The 23822-nt window shown below is 43.8% G+C and overlaps 1 protein-coding gene across 2 annotated transcripts; it reads right to left on the bottom strand.

Annotated features, from left to right (window-relative positions):
- Positions 1 to 1926: 1926 nt before the first annotated feature.
- zfand5a (zinc finger, AN1-type domain 5a) lies at positions 1927 to 23610 on the bottom strand. Of its 2 annotated transcripts, none has more exons than XM_080432819.1 (6): positions 23368 to 23610; positions 16079 to 16240; positions 12445 to 12556; positions 9676 to 9761; positions 5637 to 5783; positions 1927 to 3830 (listed from the first exon to the last, which is right to left on the bottom strand). In XM_080432819.1, exons 2-6 carry the CDS (start codon positions 16236 to 16238, stop codon positions 3682 to 3684), a joined length of 654 nt encoding a protein of 217 aa, XP_080288945.1. In that variant the 5' UTR covers positions 16239 to 16240; positions 23368 to 23610; the 3' UTR covers positions 1927 to 3681. The 2 variants fall into 2 exon arrangements, with proteins under 2 accessions (XP_080288945.1, XP_080288946.1); XM_080432820.1 differs by having other exon boundaries at positions 5640 to 5783.
- Between the last annotated feature and the right edge of the window lie 212 nt (positions 23611 to 23822).

Genomic DNA, 23822 nt, shown 5'->3' with positions numbered 1-23822 from the left:
CTATGCCTAAACCTAACCTTAACCTCAGTAAAACTATGTCTAAACCTAACCTTAACCTCAGTAAAACTATGCCTAAAACTATGTCTAAACCTAACCTTAACCTCAGTAAAACTATGCCTAAACCTAACCTTAACCTCAGTAAAACTATGCCTAAACCTAACCTTAACCTCAGTAAAACTATGTCTAAACCTAACCTTAACCTCAGTAAAACTATGCCTAAACCTAACCTTAACCTCAGTAAAACTATGCCTAAACCTAACCTTAACCTCAGTAGAACTATGTCTAAACCTAACCTTAACCTCAGTAAAACTATGTCTAAACCTAACCTTAAGCTCAGTAAAACTATGCCTAAACCTAACCTTAACCTCAGTAAAACTATGTCTAAACCTAACCTTAACCTCAGTAAAACTATGCCTAAACCTAACCTTAACCTCAGTAAAACTATGTCTAAACCTAACCTTAACCTCAGTAAAAACTATGTCTAAACCTAACCTTAACCTCAGTAAAACTATGCCTAAACCTAACCTTAACCTCAGTAAAACTATGTCTAAACCTAACCTTAACCTCAGTAAAACTATGTCTAAACCTAACCCTAACCTCAGTAAAACTATGCCTGCCAGGGAGCCAATCAGACGGGTCTATATCCTATAACGTTGGTGGGATTCATAATCACGCGTAGCTCAGACACGATAACAGGACAATCACATAATGGCAACATCTCCAGTTGGATTCCTTTTCCAACAACATAAGAGTGGCATAGCATTGTATGACACAGATATAATTTTAGACCAAAACGTGTCATTATAAATCCTGCAGAATGGACGACATGACGAGGCGTTTGTAATGTCTCTCTGTACATGGTTTTATTTACATGATACAATTCTGCTGTAATGCTGGATAGCAAGATTATATGTAATACATAAATATCAACACAGTTTGTTGTTTTTTCTTTTTTTGTACAAATTTGCATATAACTAAGAATCATAAGGGGGGGGGGAACCTCAAACGGATACATACAGTTGTTTTTTTCTTTCTTTTAAATGAAAAAGAAAAGGAAAAAAACTCACATCCTCACTGGGAGAGAAAAAAAAACAGGATCAACACAAGTTACAAACATTTTGTTTTCCACATCTCAGGCAGCCATGAAAACATCATACTTCTCACACCTGGTACATGCACGCACACGCGCGCACACAAACACACACGCACACTCACACTTGTCTACAGTGCTCTATTGCAGACACAGACACAGACACATACACACACACACACACAGATCAACAGCTGTTAAGAAGAGAGAGATGAGAATTGAAATTACATCTAAGTCCAGGTGTAGTATTTCTCATAAATCTAACTCGGCATGCTCCGGAAGTCCTGTAAACATGTGCTGTTAAAACCGGCTAGCTCCACAGACCAAAGGGTTCGCGTACATCACACACACACACACACACACACACACACACACACACACACACACACACACACACACACACACACACACACACACACACACACACACACACACACACACAACTTTCTGTTAGCGCCACATACATACAAAAACAATAATACATAGCATGGCTCACATACCCTAATTCCACGAACGCACTGAATACATGTGCTAACATCAGTACTATAACCAACGGAAAATAAAAATAGAAAATGAAAAATAATTTCAACAGGAAACAAAAAAACTCAGTGGATAGAAATGACCCAAAAAAATAAACACTAGTCGAGTGACGCCAAAGCCGTTACAATTCATTCAAATGTTGCTTTACACACTATTGCAGATAACGAACGGTAACCCATGCATTTATTCCATTCATCCACACACCCCCCCCCCCCCTCCACATACAGTGAGCCCCCCAGGGAGAGAGGCGGTGCTTTCCCCTCTGGCCCCCCAGGATCACCTTAAACCAGCCCTCCGCCCCGAGCTATCAACAGAGTCCATGACTGCAGACCGATCTGATCTGTAGTCTCTCAGATCTGATCTTTAGGTACTGACCGTCCACACTGTCATTTGCAAGGGATCACGTTGGATTAGTGTAGGCTATTCAGGTGCCAAGAATAGCTGATCTACAAGCTCACGGCGAGCTGCTAGATCGACTATTTTTGGCACAAGACTTGAGACACAAGTTTGGAAATCGGATACGATTTTTGCGAATCAGATTTCAACCACATTTCTAGGTGGTTTGAAATTAAGATTAATATCTGATGACAAAAATCTTGTTTATTATGTGGTTCTTCATAAAAAAAAAACAATCTGATTGCAATCTGGATATTAACAAAACATCTGATTTGGGCTTCCAGTGTGAACGGCATGGCCTACAATCTGAGCTCAGAGCAGCAGGGGAGCCTCCTTCACCACATTACCGTCACACACAAGTTCAGCGATAAAGAGCCAGTGGCAAATTGAAGTAGTTATTCTGTCCCCGATTCTTTTTCTATGACGCCTTTCGCCTCTCGAAACACGAACGACCTCGATCAGGTCGTCACGGCGGTCGAGATGACCTGCAGCCCCGCAGGCGGGGCGTGCTGTCTCAGAGTCGCCGAGGAACGGCTTGGCTCAGAGTAGAAAAACGTGCGGGTCACAATGACCCGTCGTTTTTTTGTCCCAGGCTCTCTTGATGAGATTCTGAGAAAAAGAGAGGAGTCGAGCGGGGAAGAAAAATGAAGATTGAAGCATTCGGCTGTGAGGTAGGTAAAGCTAGGAGAGACAGAGACAAATCGACACAAAGCCCCTTGTGCATAGTGGGGCGTTAGTTGTCATCTGACTTCAATACTAAACGGAACACAGAACGAAAGGGTCACAGAACGGAACGGAGGGCCACAGCTCTGGCGTTGATGTTGTTGATGTTGTTGTTGTTGTGACATCTGAATGCAAAAGGTTGAAAGACCCGTCAAGCTTTACGCCACGCGTTGACATGGTCAAAACAAAATGGCTGCCCTGCGGTTTGGCACAAAATGGCGCCTGGTTTTAGGTGAGAGAGGAGCACAGCATATCTAGCACAGTTCACCTGGGCTGCTCTGTAATAATAAGACGATACATATTCTTTTAAAAATAAAAAAAATTAAAAGAAAAGAAAAACGATCAAAAGAGCGGCAAAGACACACCACAGGAAAAGGTAGGATAAAACAAACTAATGAATTCATCAAAAATAAAGGAGAAAAGTGATCATTCATGCATCGTCCTCAAACAGGACCTTTACTTTTTTTCTTCTCTTTTCCTTAATTTTTTTTTTCTCGAGGCAGCATCTTAAAGATCGAGTCCTTTGTGTGTTTTTTTCTTTTAAATCCTTTGTTAACCACCCCCATGCCAGTGTTCATGTCCAATGTTCGCACTCATACTCCAGTCTTTAGTCCAAAGGTTTTTCCATCATGGTTTTATGTCGTCGTGGCCGTTGCTGCTCCTCCTCTAACCCATTGATACCTGGAACGCATCTGTGTCACTTTAGATTTCTTTGGCTATTCAAAAATAGCAGCTATACAAGCTCATAGCGCGGCACCGAGTGCCGCGCTACGAGCTTGTAGATCTGCTATTTTTGAAAAATCGTGAAAAAAAAAAGTTTAGATTTTTTTCCAAAAACTGTTAGGATTTAGATTTTTTTTAAAGAATCGCCTCAGGTCTTAAAGGGTTTAATATTCTCTGGGATCTCGTCAGCGACCAACCACGGGGCTCCTCTATATTCTCTGGATCTTGTCGGCGACCACCACGGGGTTCTCTTTGCGGATCTTGGCGGCCGCCTCGGCCTTGTAGTCGTAGGGACAGTTGTGCTTGTCGGAGTACCGATGGATCCCGCAGAACAGGTTGCCACAGCGGCAGTCGAACCCTGGGGGCAGCAAGCAAAAAACACACGGAGGTCACAAAAAGGTCAACAGCTGTTTGAACCAGGTGTTTTTTTAACTCTTTAAGACCTGAGAACGCATCTGTGTGTCATTTTTAGATTTCGTTGGGCTATTCAAAAATAGCAGATCTACAAGCTCATAGCGCGGCACCGAGTGCCGCGCTATGAGCTTGTAGATCTGCTATTTTTGAAAAATCGTGAAAAATGTTGTGCAAATCTTTGAACATATATATATCTAAAGCGAGCATTTCTAGCTAAAATGTTATTGCTTCTGGGGATTCTACAAATGTCTTCTAAATCAGTTTAAAACAGTTTTCTGAAACACTTATGTTGCTATAATATTAATGTCAGTGTCAAGGAGCCCCACAACGATATGTATTTGGCTGCGGACCCCCATCTAAAAAAAAAAAAAAATCCAGGGACCCCCAGAAGCAAAGATTTGAGTAAAAAACAATTGCTTTATAGATATATATTCAAAGATTTGCAAAAAAAAAAACACGATTTAAAAAAAAATAGCAGATCTACAAGCTCATAGCGCGGCACTCGGTGCCGCGCTATGAGGTTGTATATCTGCTATTTTTTAATAGCCAAAAGTATAAAATATGGATAAAGTGGTTACACAGATGCGTCCCCCGGTCTTAAAGAGTTAACACCAAATGTACCGTGACTCGCGTTACACTGACACAGTCTGAGACAATCAGAGACACGAATAAGCAGATCTATTAGAACCAATTCCTGCCTGCCTGGCAACCCCTATTTTTGGGCGCGTCGTTATAGCAGAACATTTTAGCAAATCATTCAAAACAGGGGTCTTCAACGTTTTTCAGGCCAAGGACCCCTGAGAGAGCACCTGATTCGAGTGCTATCAATGCATTGAATGGGCGAAATAGGCGAGTTTATTAGACCTTTGAATGGGCGAAATAGGCGACCTACTTACCTACCCGCGATTTATCAGACCATTCATTGGGTGTTATCAAGACATACTAACCTACCAACGGAGATGACTTAAATAGTTCAGTTTCGGTTTTGGTTTCGGACCATGACGGAGGCGCGCAGTCACAGGCGAACTGTCACCCCGTGAAGGACCACCGAGGGAGCTAAGGCGACCGAGTTGCCGTCCTGAACGGTGTGACGTTCGCCTGTGCCTACTCAGCGCCGTTCGAGTTATGTACCGATAGGCACAGAATCGTAAATATTGTTGTGGGGACTGCTCCGCCTCCAAGTAGGTCAGTAGCTCCTGATTACGCACCATGAATGCTCTGACAAATCGCGGGTAGGTAAGTAGGTCGCCTATTTCGCCCATTCAAAGGTCTAATAAACTCGCCTATTTCGCCCATTCAATGCATTGATAGCACTCGAAGCCGGTGGAGAGAGAGATGAAGCAAGGACCCCCACTACATATTGTGTAAAGTTATGTTGCAGATTAAACCTTTTCATAGATTTCATAGATAGCTTCATAGACTATCTTGTGAATGTGTTGTGTGAATTCATGTTTTTAGTTTCACCATTGAAACCCTCAATACTTAGTAAACTTGACCGTTGGCTCTGTACTTGGATCTGCTTTTTTTCCCCCTCTACACCAAAACTCGCTGCGAGGCGTTGTGTGCTTGTAGATCTGCTATTTTTGGCTAACGTTCCCCTCAGAATAGGGATTCTAGGCTTCTAATCCATATCACACAAAGATTTGGCAGACCCCCTGCAGTATCTCTGAGGACCTCCTAGGGGTCCCGGACCCCCTGTTGAAGACCCCTGATTTAAAACATTATCAATACTTTTCCACAAAAAGCTCACCACCTGTCAGTCCGACCCTCTTGCGGCACATGAAGCACCGGGCCTTCTTGGGTTTGTTCCCGTCCCCCTTGCCGTCCTCTGCGCCGGAAGCAGAAGAAGAAGAAGAAGCTACGGGGCTGGCACTAGACGCAGTGGGCTGGCTCACAACTACAACGAGAAGGAAGAAGAACACATCAGACACCAAAAATACTTACGGCACGTTTTCTTTTTTTTTGTGCCAGTTCCCATGTTTACTGTGGTCCCGGTCACATGTTGGCCTGTGGTGGGTGTAGACGACCACATCTCCTCCCATTAGCATGCAAGAGCAACTTCTCTTAAACCACGTTGACCCTCTGGCGTTCCTATTCTGGTGCATGTCATTATCGGGCCAAAATGTTCCAAAATTAGCAGATATCTAAGCTCAAGTGTTGCCTCGTTGTAGATTGAACCAAGTATCATTATACTGCTTAACGCTAAAATACATCTCTAACCCTTCGGTAAATATCCCAAATCTACCATGCCAATCTTGTCAAATATTTCACACATGCAACGTTAAGAAAAATTAATCTTAAATCTAATGTTCAAAGTACACACCTAACCACACCAGTATGCATGTTTATTAACACATTGAGTGCAAAGAACGCATACATGCGTTCTTTTGAATCCATCACTTGAGTGCCAAGAACGCATCAATGCGTTTTTTCAAAACATTTTTTTTTTTTTTTGACCCAAAGACCAAGGAGATATGATTATTTGAAGATTTAAACTCCCATCCACTTCCTTGTTAACTTAAAACTTAAAAATTCTGTATCTCGGCTCCTGAGTACTTTTTTTTTCTCAATGAAAAATCTCTGGCACAAAACAGCTAAAAAATCTGAAATAACTCTGGCATTCAATGTGTTAACTTCCCCATTCACTCCACCTTTATACTAATTGATTGATCTAATATCTATCTCATATTAAAACCCTCTATACTTAGTCAAAGTTGATCAGAGTTGTCTTGGTCTGCATTGTTTTTGTCCCTCTACACCAAATTTCTCCACGCTGGACCCAAACGTCTTCGCTGGAAATGGCCGATCTACAAGCTCACAGAGTGGCAGTGCTGTGAGCTTGTAGATCGTCTACTTCCGGCGAATGCCCCCACCCCCCCACCCCCCCACCCAGAATAGGGGCGCTAGGGTTCAAGTGGATATATCCAGGAGTTGCGTTACTGCAATCGGCTGCAACTGTACCCTGTCACCACCTCTGCTTAGGCCCCTCCCACAGCATGAACCCTATACCGTTGCCGTCGGTGCAGAAACCTCTCATCTCCATATTCTGACTGTTTGTGTTTTTTAACGCGTTAATTAAACGCCCTACTTGATCATAACTACAGCGTCACACAAATAGTATCAAAAGTAGCAGATCCACAAGCTTGAAAAGGCGGAGAGCTTGTAGATCCGCTACTTTTTTGGATGTTTTTGAATTAGAATCCCTGAAGAGTAAACAGTTTTTGGACATAGGAGTTTTTCCACCCCGACACAGAGATGATATGCTTGGCAGAGGACAGCGTGCCGTTCTGAGAAAGCGTTTGGCACGCCGAGGACATCGAAGAATCTCAACGGCCCTCCAGCCTCCACTGCAGCCAGGAGGTCTTTTTTTGAAGCAGGCTTTTATTTCTAGACAGCAGTGGTGTAAAGTAACTAAAGTACATGTACTCAAGTACTTTACTTAAGTACAATTTTGAGGCACTTTTACTTTCCTGGAGTATTTCCAATTTTCAATACTTTTAGTTCTACTCCACTACATCTCAGAGGCAAATATTGTACTTTTACTCCACTACAATTATTTGAAAACTTTAGTTACTACTAGTTACTTTGCAGATATAAATTATTACATTATAAAACATTAACCACTTAACCCATTAAGACCTGGAACTGTGTCATTTTTAGATTTGAGCTAAAAAGCATTATTTTACACTTTGGGCTATTCAAAAATAGCAGATATACAAGCTCGTAGCGCGGCACCGAGTGCCACGCTACGAGCTTGTAGATCTGCTATTTTTGAAAATTCCTGAAAATGTGTTCAAATCTTTGAATATATATATTTTTTAAGCGAACATTTTTAACTCAAATCTTTGCTTCTGGGGGGTCCCTGGAACCAAATATTTTGATGGGGGTCCGCGGCCAAATACATATAGTTTTGGGGGTCCTTGACATGAAAAAGATTGACCACCACTGATATAGAAACATACGTTTTTCAGAAAACTGTTGAGATTTAGGAGACATGTAGAATCGGCTTCAGGTCTCAATGGGTTAAGCCCTATTTTATACATAGGCTATTAATAGCCTATCTACAAGCTCACAACGTGTCGCATCGCGGCGCGTTGTGAGCTTGTAGATCTGCTATTTTCAAACATGTTACTACTTTTACTTTTGGTACTTTAAGTACATTTTGATACCACTACTTATGTACTTTTTCTCAAGTAAATTTGGAATTCCGGACACTTACTTGTAACAGAGTACTTCTACATTGCAGCATTGATACTCTTACTTAAAGTAATACTAGGTAACGTTTTCAACAAAACTAAAGTTAAATTGTATATCTTTTGCGAGTGGCAAAAGTTTCACAACACCCACTCCGTGAATTTCACCCCCGGAAGCCTTTTATTTATATATTTTCTATTGAAAGTGGACTGGGGGGACTTTCCCGGGGAAATGACGTTCCTGGCCAACGTCATGACGTCGTGGCCGACGTCCCCAGGAACTACCGCAACGGTTTCCTGTTTGGCCAGGAACTACCGCTCTATAACAAAAAGGAACCTCACGCTGATGTTAAGATAATGTAGGATTGGAAGATCGAAAAAGAACAGAAAAAGAAAGCACAGCTCATGGTAACTAATGCTCCACTGGCTAAGAGAAACGATCCGTAGATAGTATAAAACAATTAAAAGATCGCTTTTTGAAACGCTTCCGGCTTCCGGTGAAAACGAATGGAATTCTGGGTAATCGAGGATTACGGAAATTGTATGCAGTGACGGTAGTGACCAGCAGAGGTTGCTAAAAATCGTTATTTGGGATTCTGCATTGTATAACTTTAAGTAAAACATTTGAGTACGTTTCCCACCACTGCTAGACGGCCTCCTCTATATCTTAGGAGGCCGTCAAGGAAAAGTGATAGCTGTGGGTCGAAGGTATGCGAGAGGGCAACGTCGAAAATAAACCTCCAGCCCCTGAAGTGGGTCACACGCACAAGCAAACATTTGCCTTGAGACTAGAGCAGTGGTTCTCAAAGTGGGGTCCATGTTGGAAAGGAAAACAAAGTGGGGACCCCCAGGGGTCCGGGGGGGGCTAAATTAGTTACTAAATTAGCATCACCATAATTTTAACTCTTTCAGTGCCAATGAAATAAAAAAATTATTACGAACTGTGCCAACTTTTTTCTTTTTTTTTTTCAAAGAAAAAAAAAAGTGCTTAGGAAGCGAGATACAGCCTTTTTCAGTTATAGGTTAAAGAGTGGCTGGAGCTGCAAATTTTCAGATAATGATATCTTGGGTTCTGAACATAAAAAAAAAAAAAATAATAATAATAATTTAACTCGGGATTTCTCGTTCTGGCACTGAGGGTATAACCCTAAAACTCGGGATAACTCGGGGCCTGGCACTGAGAGAGTTAACCTTCAAAAATAGCAGATATACAAGCTCATAGCGTGGCCACGCTCTGAGCTTGTAGATCTGCAAAAAAAATGTGCAAATCTTTGAATATATATATTTTTAAAGTGAACATTTGTAACTCAAATCTTTGCTTCTGGGGGTCCCTGGAACAAAATGTTTTGAGATGGGGGTCCGCAGCCAAATACTGTACTTATCATTTTGGGGGTCCTTGACATGAAACAGTTTGAGAGCCACTGCTTTAGAGGGTCTGTGTGTCTGCCCAGTGGCACACTGAACACTGTGTGTGCGTGTGCGTGTGCGTGTGCGTGTGTGTGTGTGTGTGTGTGTGTGTGTGTGTGTGCGCGTGCGCGTGCGCGTGTGCGTGTGCGTGTGCGTGTGCGTGTGTGTGTGTGTGTGTGTGTGTCTTACCAGGCTCTAGGGGTTCCGGCTTGTTCTCTCTCGAGATGCTCATCTCTGTCATTTGCTGAGTCACCGGAAGAGAGCCTTGAATAGTTCTACAGGGAGATGAGAGAGACAGGAAGCGGGATAAGTCGGGACACAATGCAAGGCAACACACCTGACAGCCTTTTTTTCCTTCTCTCTTTGACTCACACCTTGTTCTGTGCTAAATATAAAGAGCTGAATGAATTCTCAGTCATTTTGATGCGAGTTGAAGGACAAAGGGATTAGTTAAAGGGATAGTTCACCCCCAAAATTAGTATTTTTCTATCGATGAGTCACCTCATGGAGACTTGAATTCATGGATATTCATTTGTTTTTGTCTCATTCCTATAAGCCAATAATTTGATGACTGGCAGCGGTTCCGGTAGGAGACACAAAGAGTCTCCTTTGTCTCTCAAATTATTGTCTTAGGAATGAGACAAAAACTAATTAATATCCATGAATTCAAGTCTCCACACCGGCTTCGAAAACTATCAATTCATTGAATGGGAGATTATCACGTTTTATCAGACCATTGAATGGGCGATGTAGGCGACATACTGACCTAACCGCCATTTATCAGACCATTCATTGGGCGTAATCAGGAGCTGCTGACCTACTCGGAGACAGAGCAGTCCCAACAACATGATTTACCATTCTGTGCCTATCGGTACATAACTCAGACGGTGCTGAGGTGGCTCAGGCGAACGTCGCTTTAAGCTCACTCGGTGGTCCCTCACGTGGCTCCAGTTTGCTTGAGACTGCGCGTCTCCGTCATGGTCCCAAACCTAAACTTAACTTTATATAAGTCGTCTCCGTCAGTAGGTCAGTACGTCCTGATTACACCCAATGAATGCTCTGATAAATGGTGGGTAGGTCAGTGTGTCGCCTACTATAAAACGTGATAATGTCCCATTCAATGCATTGATAGCATCCGAATGGGCTGGGCTCCATGGGGCGACTAAAACATAGAGAACCATCTGGAACACATCTGTGTCACTTTTTGATTTGAGCTAAAAAAGCATTATTTTACACTTTGGGCTATTCAAAAATAGCAGATCTACAAGCTCATTGCGCGCTCATACCGAGTGCCGCGCTATGAGCTTGTAGATCTGCTATTTTAGAAAAATCGTGAAAATGTGTGCAAATCTTTGAATATATATTGTTTTAAAGCGAACATTTTTAACTCAAATATTTTCTTCCTGGGGGGGTCCCTGGAACAAAACATTTTGAGATGGTGGTCCGCGGCCAAATACATATAATTTTGGGGGTCCTTGACATGAAAAAGTTTGAGCACCACTGATACAGAAACATGCGTTTTTTTTCAGAATACTGTTAGGATTTAGAAGACATTTTGTAGAATCGGCTTCAGGTCTTAATGGGTTAATGCCTTCAGAGAACTGACCTAGACATGTCTGCTGCAGAGAGTGAGACAGGTGATAGAACTGACCTAGACATGTCTGCTGCAGAGAGTGAGACAGGCGATAGAACTGACCTAGACATGTCTGCTGCAGAGAGTGAGACAGGCGATAGAACTGACCTAGACATGTCTGCTGCAGAGAGTGAGACAGGTGATAGAACTGACCTAGACATGTCTGCTGCAGAGAGTGAGACAGGTGATAGAACTGACCTAGACATGTCTGCTGCAGAGAGTGAGACAGGTGATAGAACTGACCTAGACATGTCTGCTGCAGAGAGTGAGACAGGCGATAGAACTGACCTAGACATGTCTGCTGCAGAGAGTGAGACAGGTGAGAGAACTGACCTAGACATGTCTGCTGCAGAGAGTGAGACAGGCGATAGAACTGACCTAGACATGTCTGCTGCAGAGAGTGAGACAGGCGATAGAACTGACCTAGACATGTCTGCTGCAGAGAGTGAGACAGGTGAGAGAACTGACCTAGACATGTCTGCTGCAGAGAGTGAGACAGGCGATAGAACTGACCTAGACATGTCTGCTGCAGAGAGTGAGACAGGTGAGAGAACTGACCTAGACATGTCTGCTGCAGAGAGTGAGACAGGCGATAGAACTGACCTAGACATGTCTGCTGCAGAGAGTGAGACAGGTGAGAGAACTGACCTAGACATGTCTGCTGCAGAGAGTGAGACAGGCGATAGAACTGACCTAGACATGTCTGCTGCAGAGAGTGAGACAGGCGATATAACTGACCTAGACATGTCTGCTGCAGAGAGTGAGACAGGTGATAGAACTGACCTAGACATGTCTGCTGCAGAGAGTGAGACAGGCGATAGAACTGACCTAGACATGTCTGCTGCAGAGAGTGAGACAGGAGATAGAACTGACCTAGACATGTCTGCTGCAGAGAGTGAGACAGGCGATAGAACTGACCTAGACATGTCTGCTGCAGAGAGTGAGACAGGTGATAGAACTGACCTAGACATGTCTGCTGCAGAGAGTGAGACAGGTGATAGAACTGACCTAGACATGTCTGCTGCAGAGAGTGAGACAGGCGATAGAACTGACCTAGACATGTCTGCTGCAGAGAGTGAGACAGGTGATAGAACTGACCTAGACATGTCTGCTGCAGAGAGTGAGACAGGCGATAGAACTGACCTAGACATGTCTGCTGCAGAGAGTGAGACAGGTGATAGAACTGACCTAGACATGTCTGCTGCAGAGAGTGAGACAGGTGATAGAACTGACCTAGACATGTCTGCTGCAGAGAGTGAGACAGGTGATAGAACTGACCTATAGACATGTCTGCTGTAGAGAGTGAGACAGGTGATAGAACTGACCTAGACATGTCTGCTGCAGAGAGTGAGACAGGCGAGGCGTCCACCTTGGCGGCTAGACTGGCTTCTAGTCTCAGCATGGCCGAGGCCTCTGAGGCAGCACTAGCAGCGCCGCCTGTAGGGGGAGACAAAGAGACAAGACGATGATGAGACGTGAAAAAAAAACACAAAGCAAGAGATTAAATCTGTTCCGAGGGCTGGACTATTAACCCCAAATATATCAAAACACATATTTCGTTGCTGTCGGGAGAGGTTGAGAGGTTTCTGCAACCTCTCATCTCTGTATTTTAAGTTGGTTTTCGTAAATTAACGCCCCTACGTGATCATACTACAGCGCCAACACAAAAACATCAATAATAGGATCTATTGAGCATTGAGCCTAATTTATTTTCAAAGGAGCTTGTAGACATGGTTGCCCTGCAAGATTTTATTTGAAAATAGCAGATCTACAAGCTCACAACGTGTCGCGATGCGACGCGTTGTGAGCTTGTAGATCTGCTATTTTCAAATAGCTGATGTATATGTTAAAGTTCTCATGTGGCCCATAATCGCTTCTTTTGGGCTGGTTTTCCTAGACCTGGTTGCTTGTTTCTCTCACAGAATCTGGCAACGCTGCTTGTAGAGCAGCTATTTTTGCTAGTTTAGAAAAATCTTTGAAAAGCTAAATCTGAAAGTGGTTAAATACGTCTGTGGGTTTCATACATATTGAACCACTGAAAAGTATTAACAAGAGCTTTGTGACTAAATAATAACTACATTGGATCCATTGAAACACAGCCCCCCCCCCCCCCCCCCCCCCTTTACAAGGTTTCCGCCCGACAGCAACGAATAAGTCGTCCATAAAAGGCAAGTTCTAGCAGGAGGTTCTACCAGAGACATGTTGGAAAGGAAAACAGCAGCATTTGACCCCTAGAGGGGTTTGAGAGGGAGTGAACCCCCACCACACACACACACACACACACACACACACACACACACACACACACACACACACACACACACACACACACACACACACACACACACACACACACACACACAGTACATTGTCATGTAGCAAACAGCTGTCTTTCATTACAGTGAGAGGAACAACAGGGAGGGTAGAGGGCAGAGGGAGAGAGAGAGAGAGGAGATAAAAACAATGTCCTCCCTCTTTAGCCTCCAGCTGAGACATGTAGATGATGCCCTAAATTAAAAATGCAAATACAAAAGCCGTGCTAAATAATGTATGACTTTTGTTTGACAATTGGCTCGTAAACCATTTTGTTGCATTCTTGGGCTTTTTTTCCTTCCATTTAGTCTATGCCCTGATTTGACCTAGTTTTTAATTCGACTCTTTAACAGACTTTAACAGTGTAGATTTCGTTGACAATTTTTTTTTTTATGTTCGTTGCCCGTGGGTGTTGCCCTCTGAAAATAGCCGATCTACAAGCTCACAACGCGCCGCAGCGCGACACGTTGTGAGCTTGTAGATCTGCTATTTTCAGCACGCAACCAAGTGTAAAATCAGCCATTACGACGTCATCAAGGCACCGCCGAAATACATTTTAGTCGACTAAATCAACTGTAGATTTAGTCGACTATAATCTTAAGATATTTAGTCGACTAAAACTAGAACATCTCAGGTGACTAAAATATGACTAAAACTAAATGGAATTTTATTCAAAAGACTATATTGACTAAAACCAAATAAAAATTTGCTGTCAAAATCAACACTGCCCGTTAGCCTGGTAGGGTCCCTCTCATGTAGTCCTTTTGGTTGCCTTTTGCCGTTTTATGCCGATGTTTTAAACCCCGTAGCACTTTGAGAGGTTTGCCAAAAAAACTAATATTGATATGAAAACCATTGGTTTATAGAATCTATTAGATGTAGCAATCCATTCCCACTATAGTTAACAGCCTACAATAACTAAGGTTTGTGCTATTAAAAGGTAGATTATTGCCCTGTGGGTGTTCATGACTCACGACAATGATGAATTATGAATTCAGAACGAAATGGACACCGCCGTGTGTGTGTGTGTGTGTGTGTGTGTGTGTGTGTGTGTGTGTGTGTGTGTGTGTGTGTGTGTGTGTGTGTGTGTGTGTGTGTGTGTGTGTGTGTGTGTGTGTGTAATATGCTTGTGAGTAGAACCAAATGTCTCCACAAATATAGTAGTATTTGAGAAATAGACTTAACCCATTAAGACCTGGAACTGTGTCATTTTTAGATTTGAGCTAAAAAGCATTATTTTACACTTTAGGCTATTCAAAAATAGCAGATATACAAGCTCGTAGCGCGGCACCGAGTGCCGCGCTACGAGCTTGTAGATCTGCTATTTTTGAAAAATCGTGAAAATGTGTGCAAATTAGAGATGCGCGGATCGCGGTTTTAGCCGCGGTTGCCGCAGTTAACCGCAGTTTGGGTGGATTTGGGTCAATCAAATATAATTATTAATTCATATTGGATAAACCGCGGGTGAAATAATGCGGGAATTAAATTAATGATATCAATCTATAGGCCTATAATAGCTTTTAAAAAGCACTAAATTTCACCGTGTGTGCGTTTGTAGTATTTTAATATTACGTCATTTTACACCAGGCAAAAAATAGCCGCTCACGACATGTTGCTTTACAGGCAGCCAGTGTTGCCAGGTTGCGAGAGAAATAAGTAGCCAGGTCTATGAAAACAAGCCCAAAACAAGTGCCAAACAAGCCCAAAAGTCGCAACACAGAGCATTGTTTTTGCTCTGTGTTTTGTTTTCACTTTTTCTTTCTTTTTCTGTAAAGCACTTTGAGCTGCATTTATGTCATGAAAGGTGCTATATAAATAAAGTTTATTATTTTAAAAGTCGCTTATAAAAAGCTTATAAAAAGCCGACATGGCAACAAAGTGGTTGAAAGCGAAAGTAACTTAATGAAGACGTGCGCTTGTTGTTACCATGGTTGTGGATTGTATACAGTCACTGCATCGCGACAGTGGTGAGTAACACTGTTTATAAGAAAACTAACGTCAGGAAAATAACAATTATTTGGTGCGGTTGGTGCGGATCTATAAATAGGATGATATAAGTACCGCGGGTGGATGGCGGATGGATAATGAACTTGTTAACGCGGATTTGGGTGACAAAAAAAGCCATCCGCGCATCTCTAGTGCAAATCTTTGAATATATATATTTTTAAGGCGAACATTTTTTACTCAAATCTTTGCTTCTGGGGGGTTCCTGGAACAAGATATTTTGATGGGGGTCTGCGGCCAAATACATACAATTTTGGGGGTCCTTGACATGAAAAAGATTGAGAACCACTGATATAGAAACATATGTTTTTCAGAAAACTGTTGAGATTTAGGAGACATGTAGAATCGGCTTCAGGTCTTAATGGGTTAAGGACAGTTTTCCTGATCCTCACAATGCTTAAAAAAGTTATTTATACGTAGTGATGCAACACTGAAAATAGCGGACCTACAAGCTCACACCGCAATGTGTAGATCTGCTATTTTCGGCTTGTGTGTGCATTACCCATAGGGCTGAGTGGTGTGTGTGTGTGTGTGTGTGTGTGTGTGTGTGTGTGTGTGTGTGTGTGTGTGTGTGTGTGTGTGTGTGTGTGTGTGTGTGTGTGTGTGTGTGTGTGTGTGTGTGTGTGTGTGTGTGTCTCTTACCCATAGGACCCATAGGGCTCATGCGGTCGCTGCTCTGCCCCCGTGTGAGGTGGTCCTTGTAGCACACGGAGCACATGCCATTGGTTCTGGGGTTGCCATAGAAACCACAGCCAGTGGCACAAAGCATGGGCACCGCGCTCTGGTTCGTCTCTTGGGCCATCGCTGAGAGAGAGAGAGAGAGAGAGAGAGAGAGAGAGAGAGGGAATTAGAATGTGTGTGTGTGTGTGTGTGTGTGTGTGTGACCCTCTGCGCACGAGACAAGTGATGAAACAGTCAGATATCTGCTGCAGTCATAAGACGGTTAAAGACACATTTCACTGACAAAAGAAACATCGCAGTCCTGCTCAAATTAAGTCTGTCCTCATCAGACGGCTTCATAACACAACACTTCCTGGATCATACATGGGCAACTGGCGGCCCGGGGGCCACATGTGGCCCCCACCTTCACTTAATGCGGCCCCCACCTTCACTTAATGCGGCCCACAGGTTAATATCAGAATACTGATATATTATTGATTTCAATTACAATTGCAAACATTACGTCCAATGTATTTGTACATAAGTTCATAAAGTTAACATAAGTATAACTAAATGCATTTGAAATTACATTAAAATGTTACTTTTCAGGATTCCAATTAAAAAATAGCAAAAAACTAATCAGGACTCCAATTCAAAAGTAGCCAAAATAGTATTACTATAACTATTTTTGCTACTTTTGTGTGACATAGAATGCCCGACAGTATATGCAATGTGTCCCTCTGGAGTGAGTGTGGAAATATAGTGGCCCTCTACATCACCCCTGTCCTAGATCGATCCCCAAATTGATCTGCATATTTGCTGCTGGACCCCCGTCTGTCTGAACACACGTTGTGCCAGAGACCCTCAGTCTGTGCCAGAGACCCTCAGTCTGTGCCAGAGACCCTCAGTCTGTGCCAGAGACCCTCAGTCTGTGCCAGGGACCCTCAGTCATGAGATAAGATTTGTGTTCAAAACTTCTCAAAACAGCCAGAGTATACAGGGTTAAAAGTGGCTCAACCTATTCTGATTCTATAATTAACCTGGTAAACCGCCTCAAGGACCCCCCAGGGGGTCCCCATGCCCCATGCTGAGAAGAAGCGTGCTATGACAATGTGAGGAGGAGAGCTGTCTGTCTGTCTGTCTGTCTGTCTGTCTGTCTGTCTGTCTGTCTGTCTGTCTGTCTGTCTGTCTGTCTGTCTGTCTGTCAGTCTGCCCCCGGGCCTGCTGTCTGTCTGTGAGTATCTGTCAGCCTGTCTGTCTGTCTGTCTGTCTGTCTGTCTGTCTGTCTGTCTGTCTGTCTGTCTGTCAGCATGTCTGTCTGTCTGTCTGTCTGTCTGTCTGTCTGTCTGTCTGTCTGTCTGTCTGTCTGTCTGTCAGCATGTCTGTCTGTCTGTCTGTCTGTCTGTCTGAAGTCAGTCCTGAACGAGGACACTTCTCTGCAGGAGTTCATCACAGGAACAAACCACACTGTTGTTCTGGTTCTGGTTCAGCAGCACCTTCTGGCAGAAGAGCCACGTTATGCTCCGTCCCGCAACTTTGTTCAGTGACCCCCCCCCCCCTCCTCACAGCTCATAGAAAACCTGGCACACGGCTCTGTCTGACGGTCACACAGATCAGACCATAACAACAGCCTCTCAAAAATATGTGTCCCTTTATGTTGGTTTGTTTGTGACATTAAGGAAATCAGACGAGATGTGTGAGATCTGTGAGAGATGGCCTGAAGGCAGGCAGTGGTTCCCATGAAGCTCTTCTGGATCAGAGCCCACTTTTCTTTTTTTCCCTCTTTTTTTTATATCGAAAGCGTTTGCAGCCTCGTCCATCATCTGACCCCTCTGACCCCTTCACTTCACAGCCTTTATTATCGTTACAATCTTAAAAGTGTTTTTGTGTCAATTATTTGGGGGCCTGCTGACGTGCGGTATATCGTCCTCACGGTCCACTGGGTTTGGGAATCAGCTGGTTCAAAACATGAGAAAAAATCACATGAGATTCTGTGAGAGTTGACTCTTGCTAAACTCCACTCTGGCATCAGAGTTTTATGACGACTCATCACTTTGTGCCATGATGATTACCATATATGTCATTATGAATAAGTGTGGACGGTAATGTGTCCCAATCAGCCTCAGCCTCGTTGTTTCCTCCTGCCAGAGAGAGACACGTAATAAAAGAGGCACATGTTTTTTTATAACTTTATCTCACCCACAGAATGTCACCCACACAGAGGAGAGAGAGAGAGAGAGAGAGAGGGAAACAGAGCTAGAACATGTCTGAGTATTACTGGCAGAGAGAGGAAGAACGGGGTGAACCGACGAGTTTCAAGACCAGACGCACAGCGCCTCTTCTTCTGAGTAATAACGTTTCTAAACAGTTCCGTTTAACTGTGGTTCTGTCGCCACGAGAGAGATATCAGTAATCCAAAACTTCCTCCGTAATTTTTCCACACACACACACACAGACACACACAGACACACACACACACACACACACACACACACACACACACACACACACACACACGTTTGTATTGCTATACCTGTGGGGACATCCACATTTAAGGACAGCGCTGAAAACAGACAGAACAGAATAGCGTGTGTGTGATATCGCCGCACAACCAGGTATAAAATAGGGAAAACTCTTAACTTCAATCCCTAAACCTAACCTCTAAAAAATGTCTAATAATCCCAACCTGAATAATTTTCTACTTGTAATCCTAACTCCCCAAATCATGTTTAACCTTCAAAGGAGTAGTTCACCCCAGAAAATGACTTATTTTCTATCAACCGACGGTCTCTCAGGTAGGAGACACAAAGAGTCTCCTTTGTGTCTCCTACCGATCAAATTATTGGCTTAGACGTGATAAAAACGGGCTTTATGGGTAGTGTAATTGAGAGAAAATACGATTTTTTTTGGGGGTGAACTACTCCTTTAAAAACAACCATGTCTCTTAATGTGAGGACCAGGGAAAATGGTCCTCATTTGGTCTTATTTCTCAAATTCTACTATACTTGTCATGGGTATGTTTGGCCCTGACAAGAATAGTAACATAAGCACACACAAGCACCCCCACACACCCACACACACACACACACACACACACACACACACACACACACACACACACACACACACACACACACACACACACACACACACACACACACACACACACACACACACGAGAAGGGGAGCATCTGGATCTAAGTTGTGTGGAAACGTGACAGAGAGGTTTGCGTGACGTTGCAGAGCCTCCGCTTTGCTCTGACTGCAGCAGAAACACTACACGTCAGGGACAGGAAGTTGTGTAATGGGAGAGGAGAGAAGTTCTCTGAGGCAATCGTACAAAAAAAAAACCCACACAATGAGCCAACCAACCAACGTTACGCACAAACAACCCGACCAGGCAGCCAGCTAGGAGGAAAAGGCCTTGATGTGTCAGTGTTAGTACGCAATATCCTGTCTGTTTGGATGTAGGCCTACTATTGAGCAAATCCTCTTTAACCACCCCTGCTGGCACCATGACACACATGTGACGTTCAGTTATTTTTTTTCCTACACAAACAGACCCACTAACCGTTGGCAACAGGCCACAAAGGGCTCAGCAGCAGCAGCAGCACTACACACACACACACACACACACACACACGCACCCCCAGTCCCCCCACACACATACACACACACACAGAGTATCGTGTTTCCTTTAGCATAAACAACCCCTGAACCTGTTGTCCTGCTGCTGTATACGAGGCAGCAGCAGCAGCAGCAGCTGCTGGTTGGTGGTGACACTGTCTTTCTTGGTGGTGACACTAGTCTACTACCTGCCTTTCAGTGGCTTATCTGTATTCTGCTCACGGATACAAACACGGCACGGCAGTAAAAAAGCCAGGCTTAGAGGACTAATGTTCCAGTTAGAGAGAGAGAGAGAGAGAGAGACTGGCACAGTTGCTTCAGAATGTCCTGTCAGACCCCTGGAGGTGTCCTGACCTCAGTCAACGGACAAACAAAATCCTGTTAAATCTTCAGAGAGACCCCATGTCTCCCCCCCCCCCCCCCTCTCTCTCACACTCTGTTCTGTTCTGTCCTGCATGCTACCACAGGCGTGTCAACAAAGGGTTTCCTAGGAAAAACCCACAAAGCTCTCTAGCTCTCTCTCCCACTGTGTCACGTGTTTGCCTGCTGACTGTGCTGAGAAATGCAAGGCACACACACGACAGTGACGAATGCATTTTGTATTACAACATGTGTTAGCGTGCCTGTAAAAGGGTCAGTACCGGTATCTCTCACGAACACACACACACACACACACACACACACAGTTATCATTTCCACTGTATCGTATCTAGCTCAGGGGTCTTCAACGTTTTCAGGCCAAGGACCCCTTGGCTGAGAGCGAGATAAAGCAGGGACCCCCATTATATATTGTATGAAAAAAAAAAAAACATAGATTTCATAGGCTTTGTTTCACAACACTATCATGTTGGATTCATGTTAATGTTGAAATTCATTCATGTTAATTTCCAGACATGTAACCATGCACTTAAACAATACTTAGTAACCCTGACCTTTCACTCTGTACTTAGTCTGCTCTTTTTTTCCCACCTATACCAAACCACTTTGCCGAAAATAGCAGATCTACAAGCTCACAACGCCTCGCAGCGCGAGGCGTTGTGAGCTTGTAGATCTGCTATTTTTGGCTAAAGTTCTCCTCAGAATACGGATGCTTGGTTGAAGCGGTTAATGTAAACATCACACAAAGATTTGGCGGACCCCCTGTAGTAACTCTGAGGACCCCCTAGGGGTCCCGGACCCCCTGTTGAAGACCTCTGATCTAGCCGGCCAATTTATCTGAGAACCAAACTAAAATCCATTTCTGTTCAGATTTTTTTTTTAAAGGACTAGATTATGTTTTTTATTTTTCACTGTCTTTGTCCAGTCATCAACAGAAGAGGTTTAAGTTGCCCTGTAGGGCCATCGTTAGGGCCATCGTTAGGGCTTGGTTGTAATAAGTGTCGTCATCTCTAACGACACAATGGAACAATGGACAGTCAGCTCAGCTGTCAGGAGCCCATGTTTAGGGCCCACCTGTCAGTCAAACAACACACATCTGTTCCTTATCACCACAATGAATGACCAGCCTGAAACTACACCAGTGCTGCTCAATGTGGGCTCCAGGGACCCCCAGGGGTCCTTGGGGGGTTCCAGGGGGTCCCTAGAAAAAAAGTGTTTAGTGGAGAAGCCCCCACAGCAGACAGACAGGAGAAGCCCCCACAGCAGACAGACAGGAGAAGCCCCCACAGCAGACAGACAGGAGAAGCCCCCACAGCAGACAGACAGGAGAAGCCCCCACAGCAGACAGACAGGAGAAGCCCCCACAGCAGACAGACAGGAGAAGCCCCCACAGCAGACAGACAGACAGACAGACAGACAGACAGACAGACAGACAGACAGACAGACAGACAGACAGACAGACAGACAGGAGAAGCCCCCAAAGCAGACAGACACTGCAAATGATGGCAAACTCAGTGTCTCTCGAGAATAAATAAAGGTTTGAATGAATGAATGAATGACAGACAGAAAGGTAGGCAGACAGAGGAGAAGCCCCCACAGCAGACAGACAGACAGACAGACAGACAGAGGAGAAACCCCTACAGCAGACAGACATACAGAGGAGAAACCCCTACAGCAGACAGACAGACAGACAGACAGACAGGGTAAGTTAGGGGATTTCCATCAACTTGGCAGATAGATTGAGTCTCTGGCTCAATGCTTCAGCAGCACGACGCCATGATGTGTAATACATGGGGTTCACCTTTCTTTCACAATAACAAGACACACAAAACAAGCATCTAAATGACTTCAGGGGGGAAGGGAAGGGAAGTCATGTTCTCCATCGTTACCGTGTTTCTAACAAAAGGCTCACAGACTGTTATTGAGCAGTAATAGTACAGTAATAGCAGGGATCACAGAAAAGTCTCACATTATGATAGATGATGATGATGACGCCATTTAGATTGTAATTCCAGCCTTTGGGGTCAACAGGGTGTCATTTATATTTAAAGCTGGTTGTTTTCAGGGCAACAACATAAAGGATGATTGTTCTCTCCTCTAGCCTGGTAGCAGAACATCAGATCATGTTTCTAAAGCACTGAGTCACTCCATCCAGGCCTGCTTTACCCCACATCCCACCAGCCTATGGATCACTTTACACACAGTCACACAACAACAGATCTACAAGCAAACCACTTTAGTAGATCTGTTTCCCTTTCGGCAAGCGATGGAGAAACCCTACAGTAAGCTTTAATAAAGGACGCAGAGCTGTAGTTGCTACATTGTAGCCCACACAGCCCTACAGGGGAGAGACGACACTAGAACAGATACAATGTATCTGATCATCGATCATTACAACTGGATCTAAGATACAATGTTACACCATGTTTATAAGAGAACAATAAACTATATATTATAGAGGCTTAATGTTTAGGTTTCTTTGTTTCTTTCTCTCCTTTGTCTAAAGAGTCTCTAGCTTCCTGTTTAGACAGAGAACGCAAAGCCCCCCCCCCCTTTCCCCCCTACTCCTCCTCTAACTCCTCTCTCTGTCCATTAGGATTAAATACACTGAAAACCATGTTTAAAGTGAATAAAAGTAGAACATAAAACCTCATATTCTAACCTCGTCCAGAGATCAGTCTAGGACACAGAGCAGACAAAAGGCCTGATCCTTCTCTTCTCCCCACAGAGACTCTATCTCTACAACACAACCAGACAATAGCTCCTCATCTCATCCATACATTTACCAACATGTTACAACAATCTAACGCTCATAGAGTTAGTAAATCATCCTTTTCTTTAACATGAATCAGTCATTGTGTTTAGTTTCACCTAACCCCCCCCCCCCCCTCAGTAAGAAGCAGATAGTCAACACCCCCCCCCCCCCTTGTTTTTCCTATCCAACAGACAGGTCACGTTTATGAGCTGGTGATTATTAGAAGCACAGAGACAGAGCCTTCTGTCTGATCTCTGTGTAATAGAATAGAATAAACACAACGGTTTATAGATCAGGTTATTACAAGATAATAAAACAAAAAAAATGAGAACATTATAACAATTCTAACAATGGTCTTTTGTTGAACACAGTAGTTCCCTTCTCCCCCACACACACACACGCACAGTCGCACACACATACACACACACACACACACACACACACACACACACACACACACACACACACACACACACACAAAGAACACGATCCATCATAGAGAGATCCTCACCTGTGAATAAAACCTTATATTCTCCAAGACAGAAGGAATAAAAAAAGCTTGTATCCGCAAAGTCTTCAGCTTAAATAAAAAAGCTTGTATCCGCAGTTCTTCAGCGGTAAAACAAAAGAATTGTGGGGAAACAGATTAAATGTCCTTTATATTCCCTTGGTGTGTCCTCCGTTTGAGACCGAGAATAGAGAGCTGTAATTCCGTCTGTCTCTCTGTCTGTGTGTCTGAGTGTCTCCCTGTCTGTCTGGGTGTCTGTCTGTCTGTCTGTCTGTCTCTGGCTGTTTGTTTCCTTCTTTAGTAAGGGGAGTGACCCGTGACGTCACCGCTGGAACAACGTGTCACCATTGGCTGCCCGCGGTGCCCCCGAATGCCGTCGCATGAGGTACTTTTATTGCCTTGACTCATTACTTCAGGTCAGAACAACATCTGCTGGTGAGACAATAGTGCCATGTAGA

The sequence above is a fragment of the Gymnoscopelus braueri genome (assembly GCF_963280865.1).
Source record: "Gymnoscopelus braueri genome assembly, chromosome: 7".
In the NCBI taxonomy this organism is placed as follows: domain Eukaryota; kingdom Metazoa; phylum Chordata; class Actinopteri; order Myctophiformes; family Myctophidae; genus Gymnoscopelus; species Gymnoscopelus braueri.
The sequence above is the reverse complement of the archived record's forward strand: the minus strand, read 5'-3'. Positions and strand labels throughout refer to the sequence as shown.

Excerpts from the sequence above, each read along its gene's own strand:
- zfand5a (XM_080432819.1), bottom strand. The coding sequence starts at position 16,238 with ATGGCCCAAGAGACGAACCAGAGCGCGGTGCCCATGCTTTGTGCCACT. Across the intron at positions 12,557-16,078 it reads GAGCCCTATGGGTCCTATGG|GCGGCGCTGCTAGTGCTGCC; the intron begins GTAAGAGACACA and ends CTCCCCCTACAG. Across the intron at positions 3,831-5,636 it reads GAGGGTCGGACTGACAGGTG|GGTTCGACTGCCGCTGTGGC; the intron begins GTGAGCTTTTTG and ends TGCTGCCCCCAG.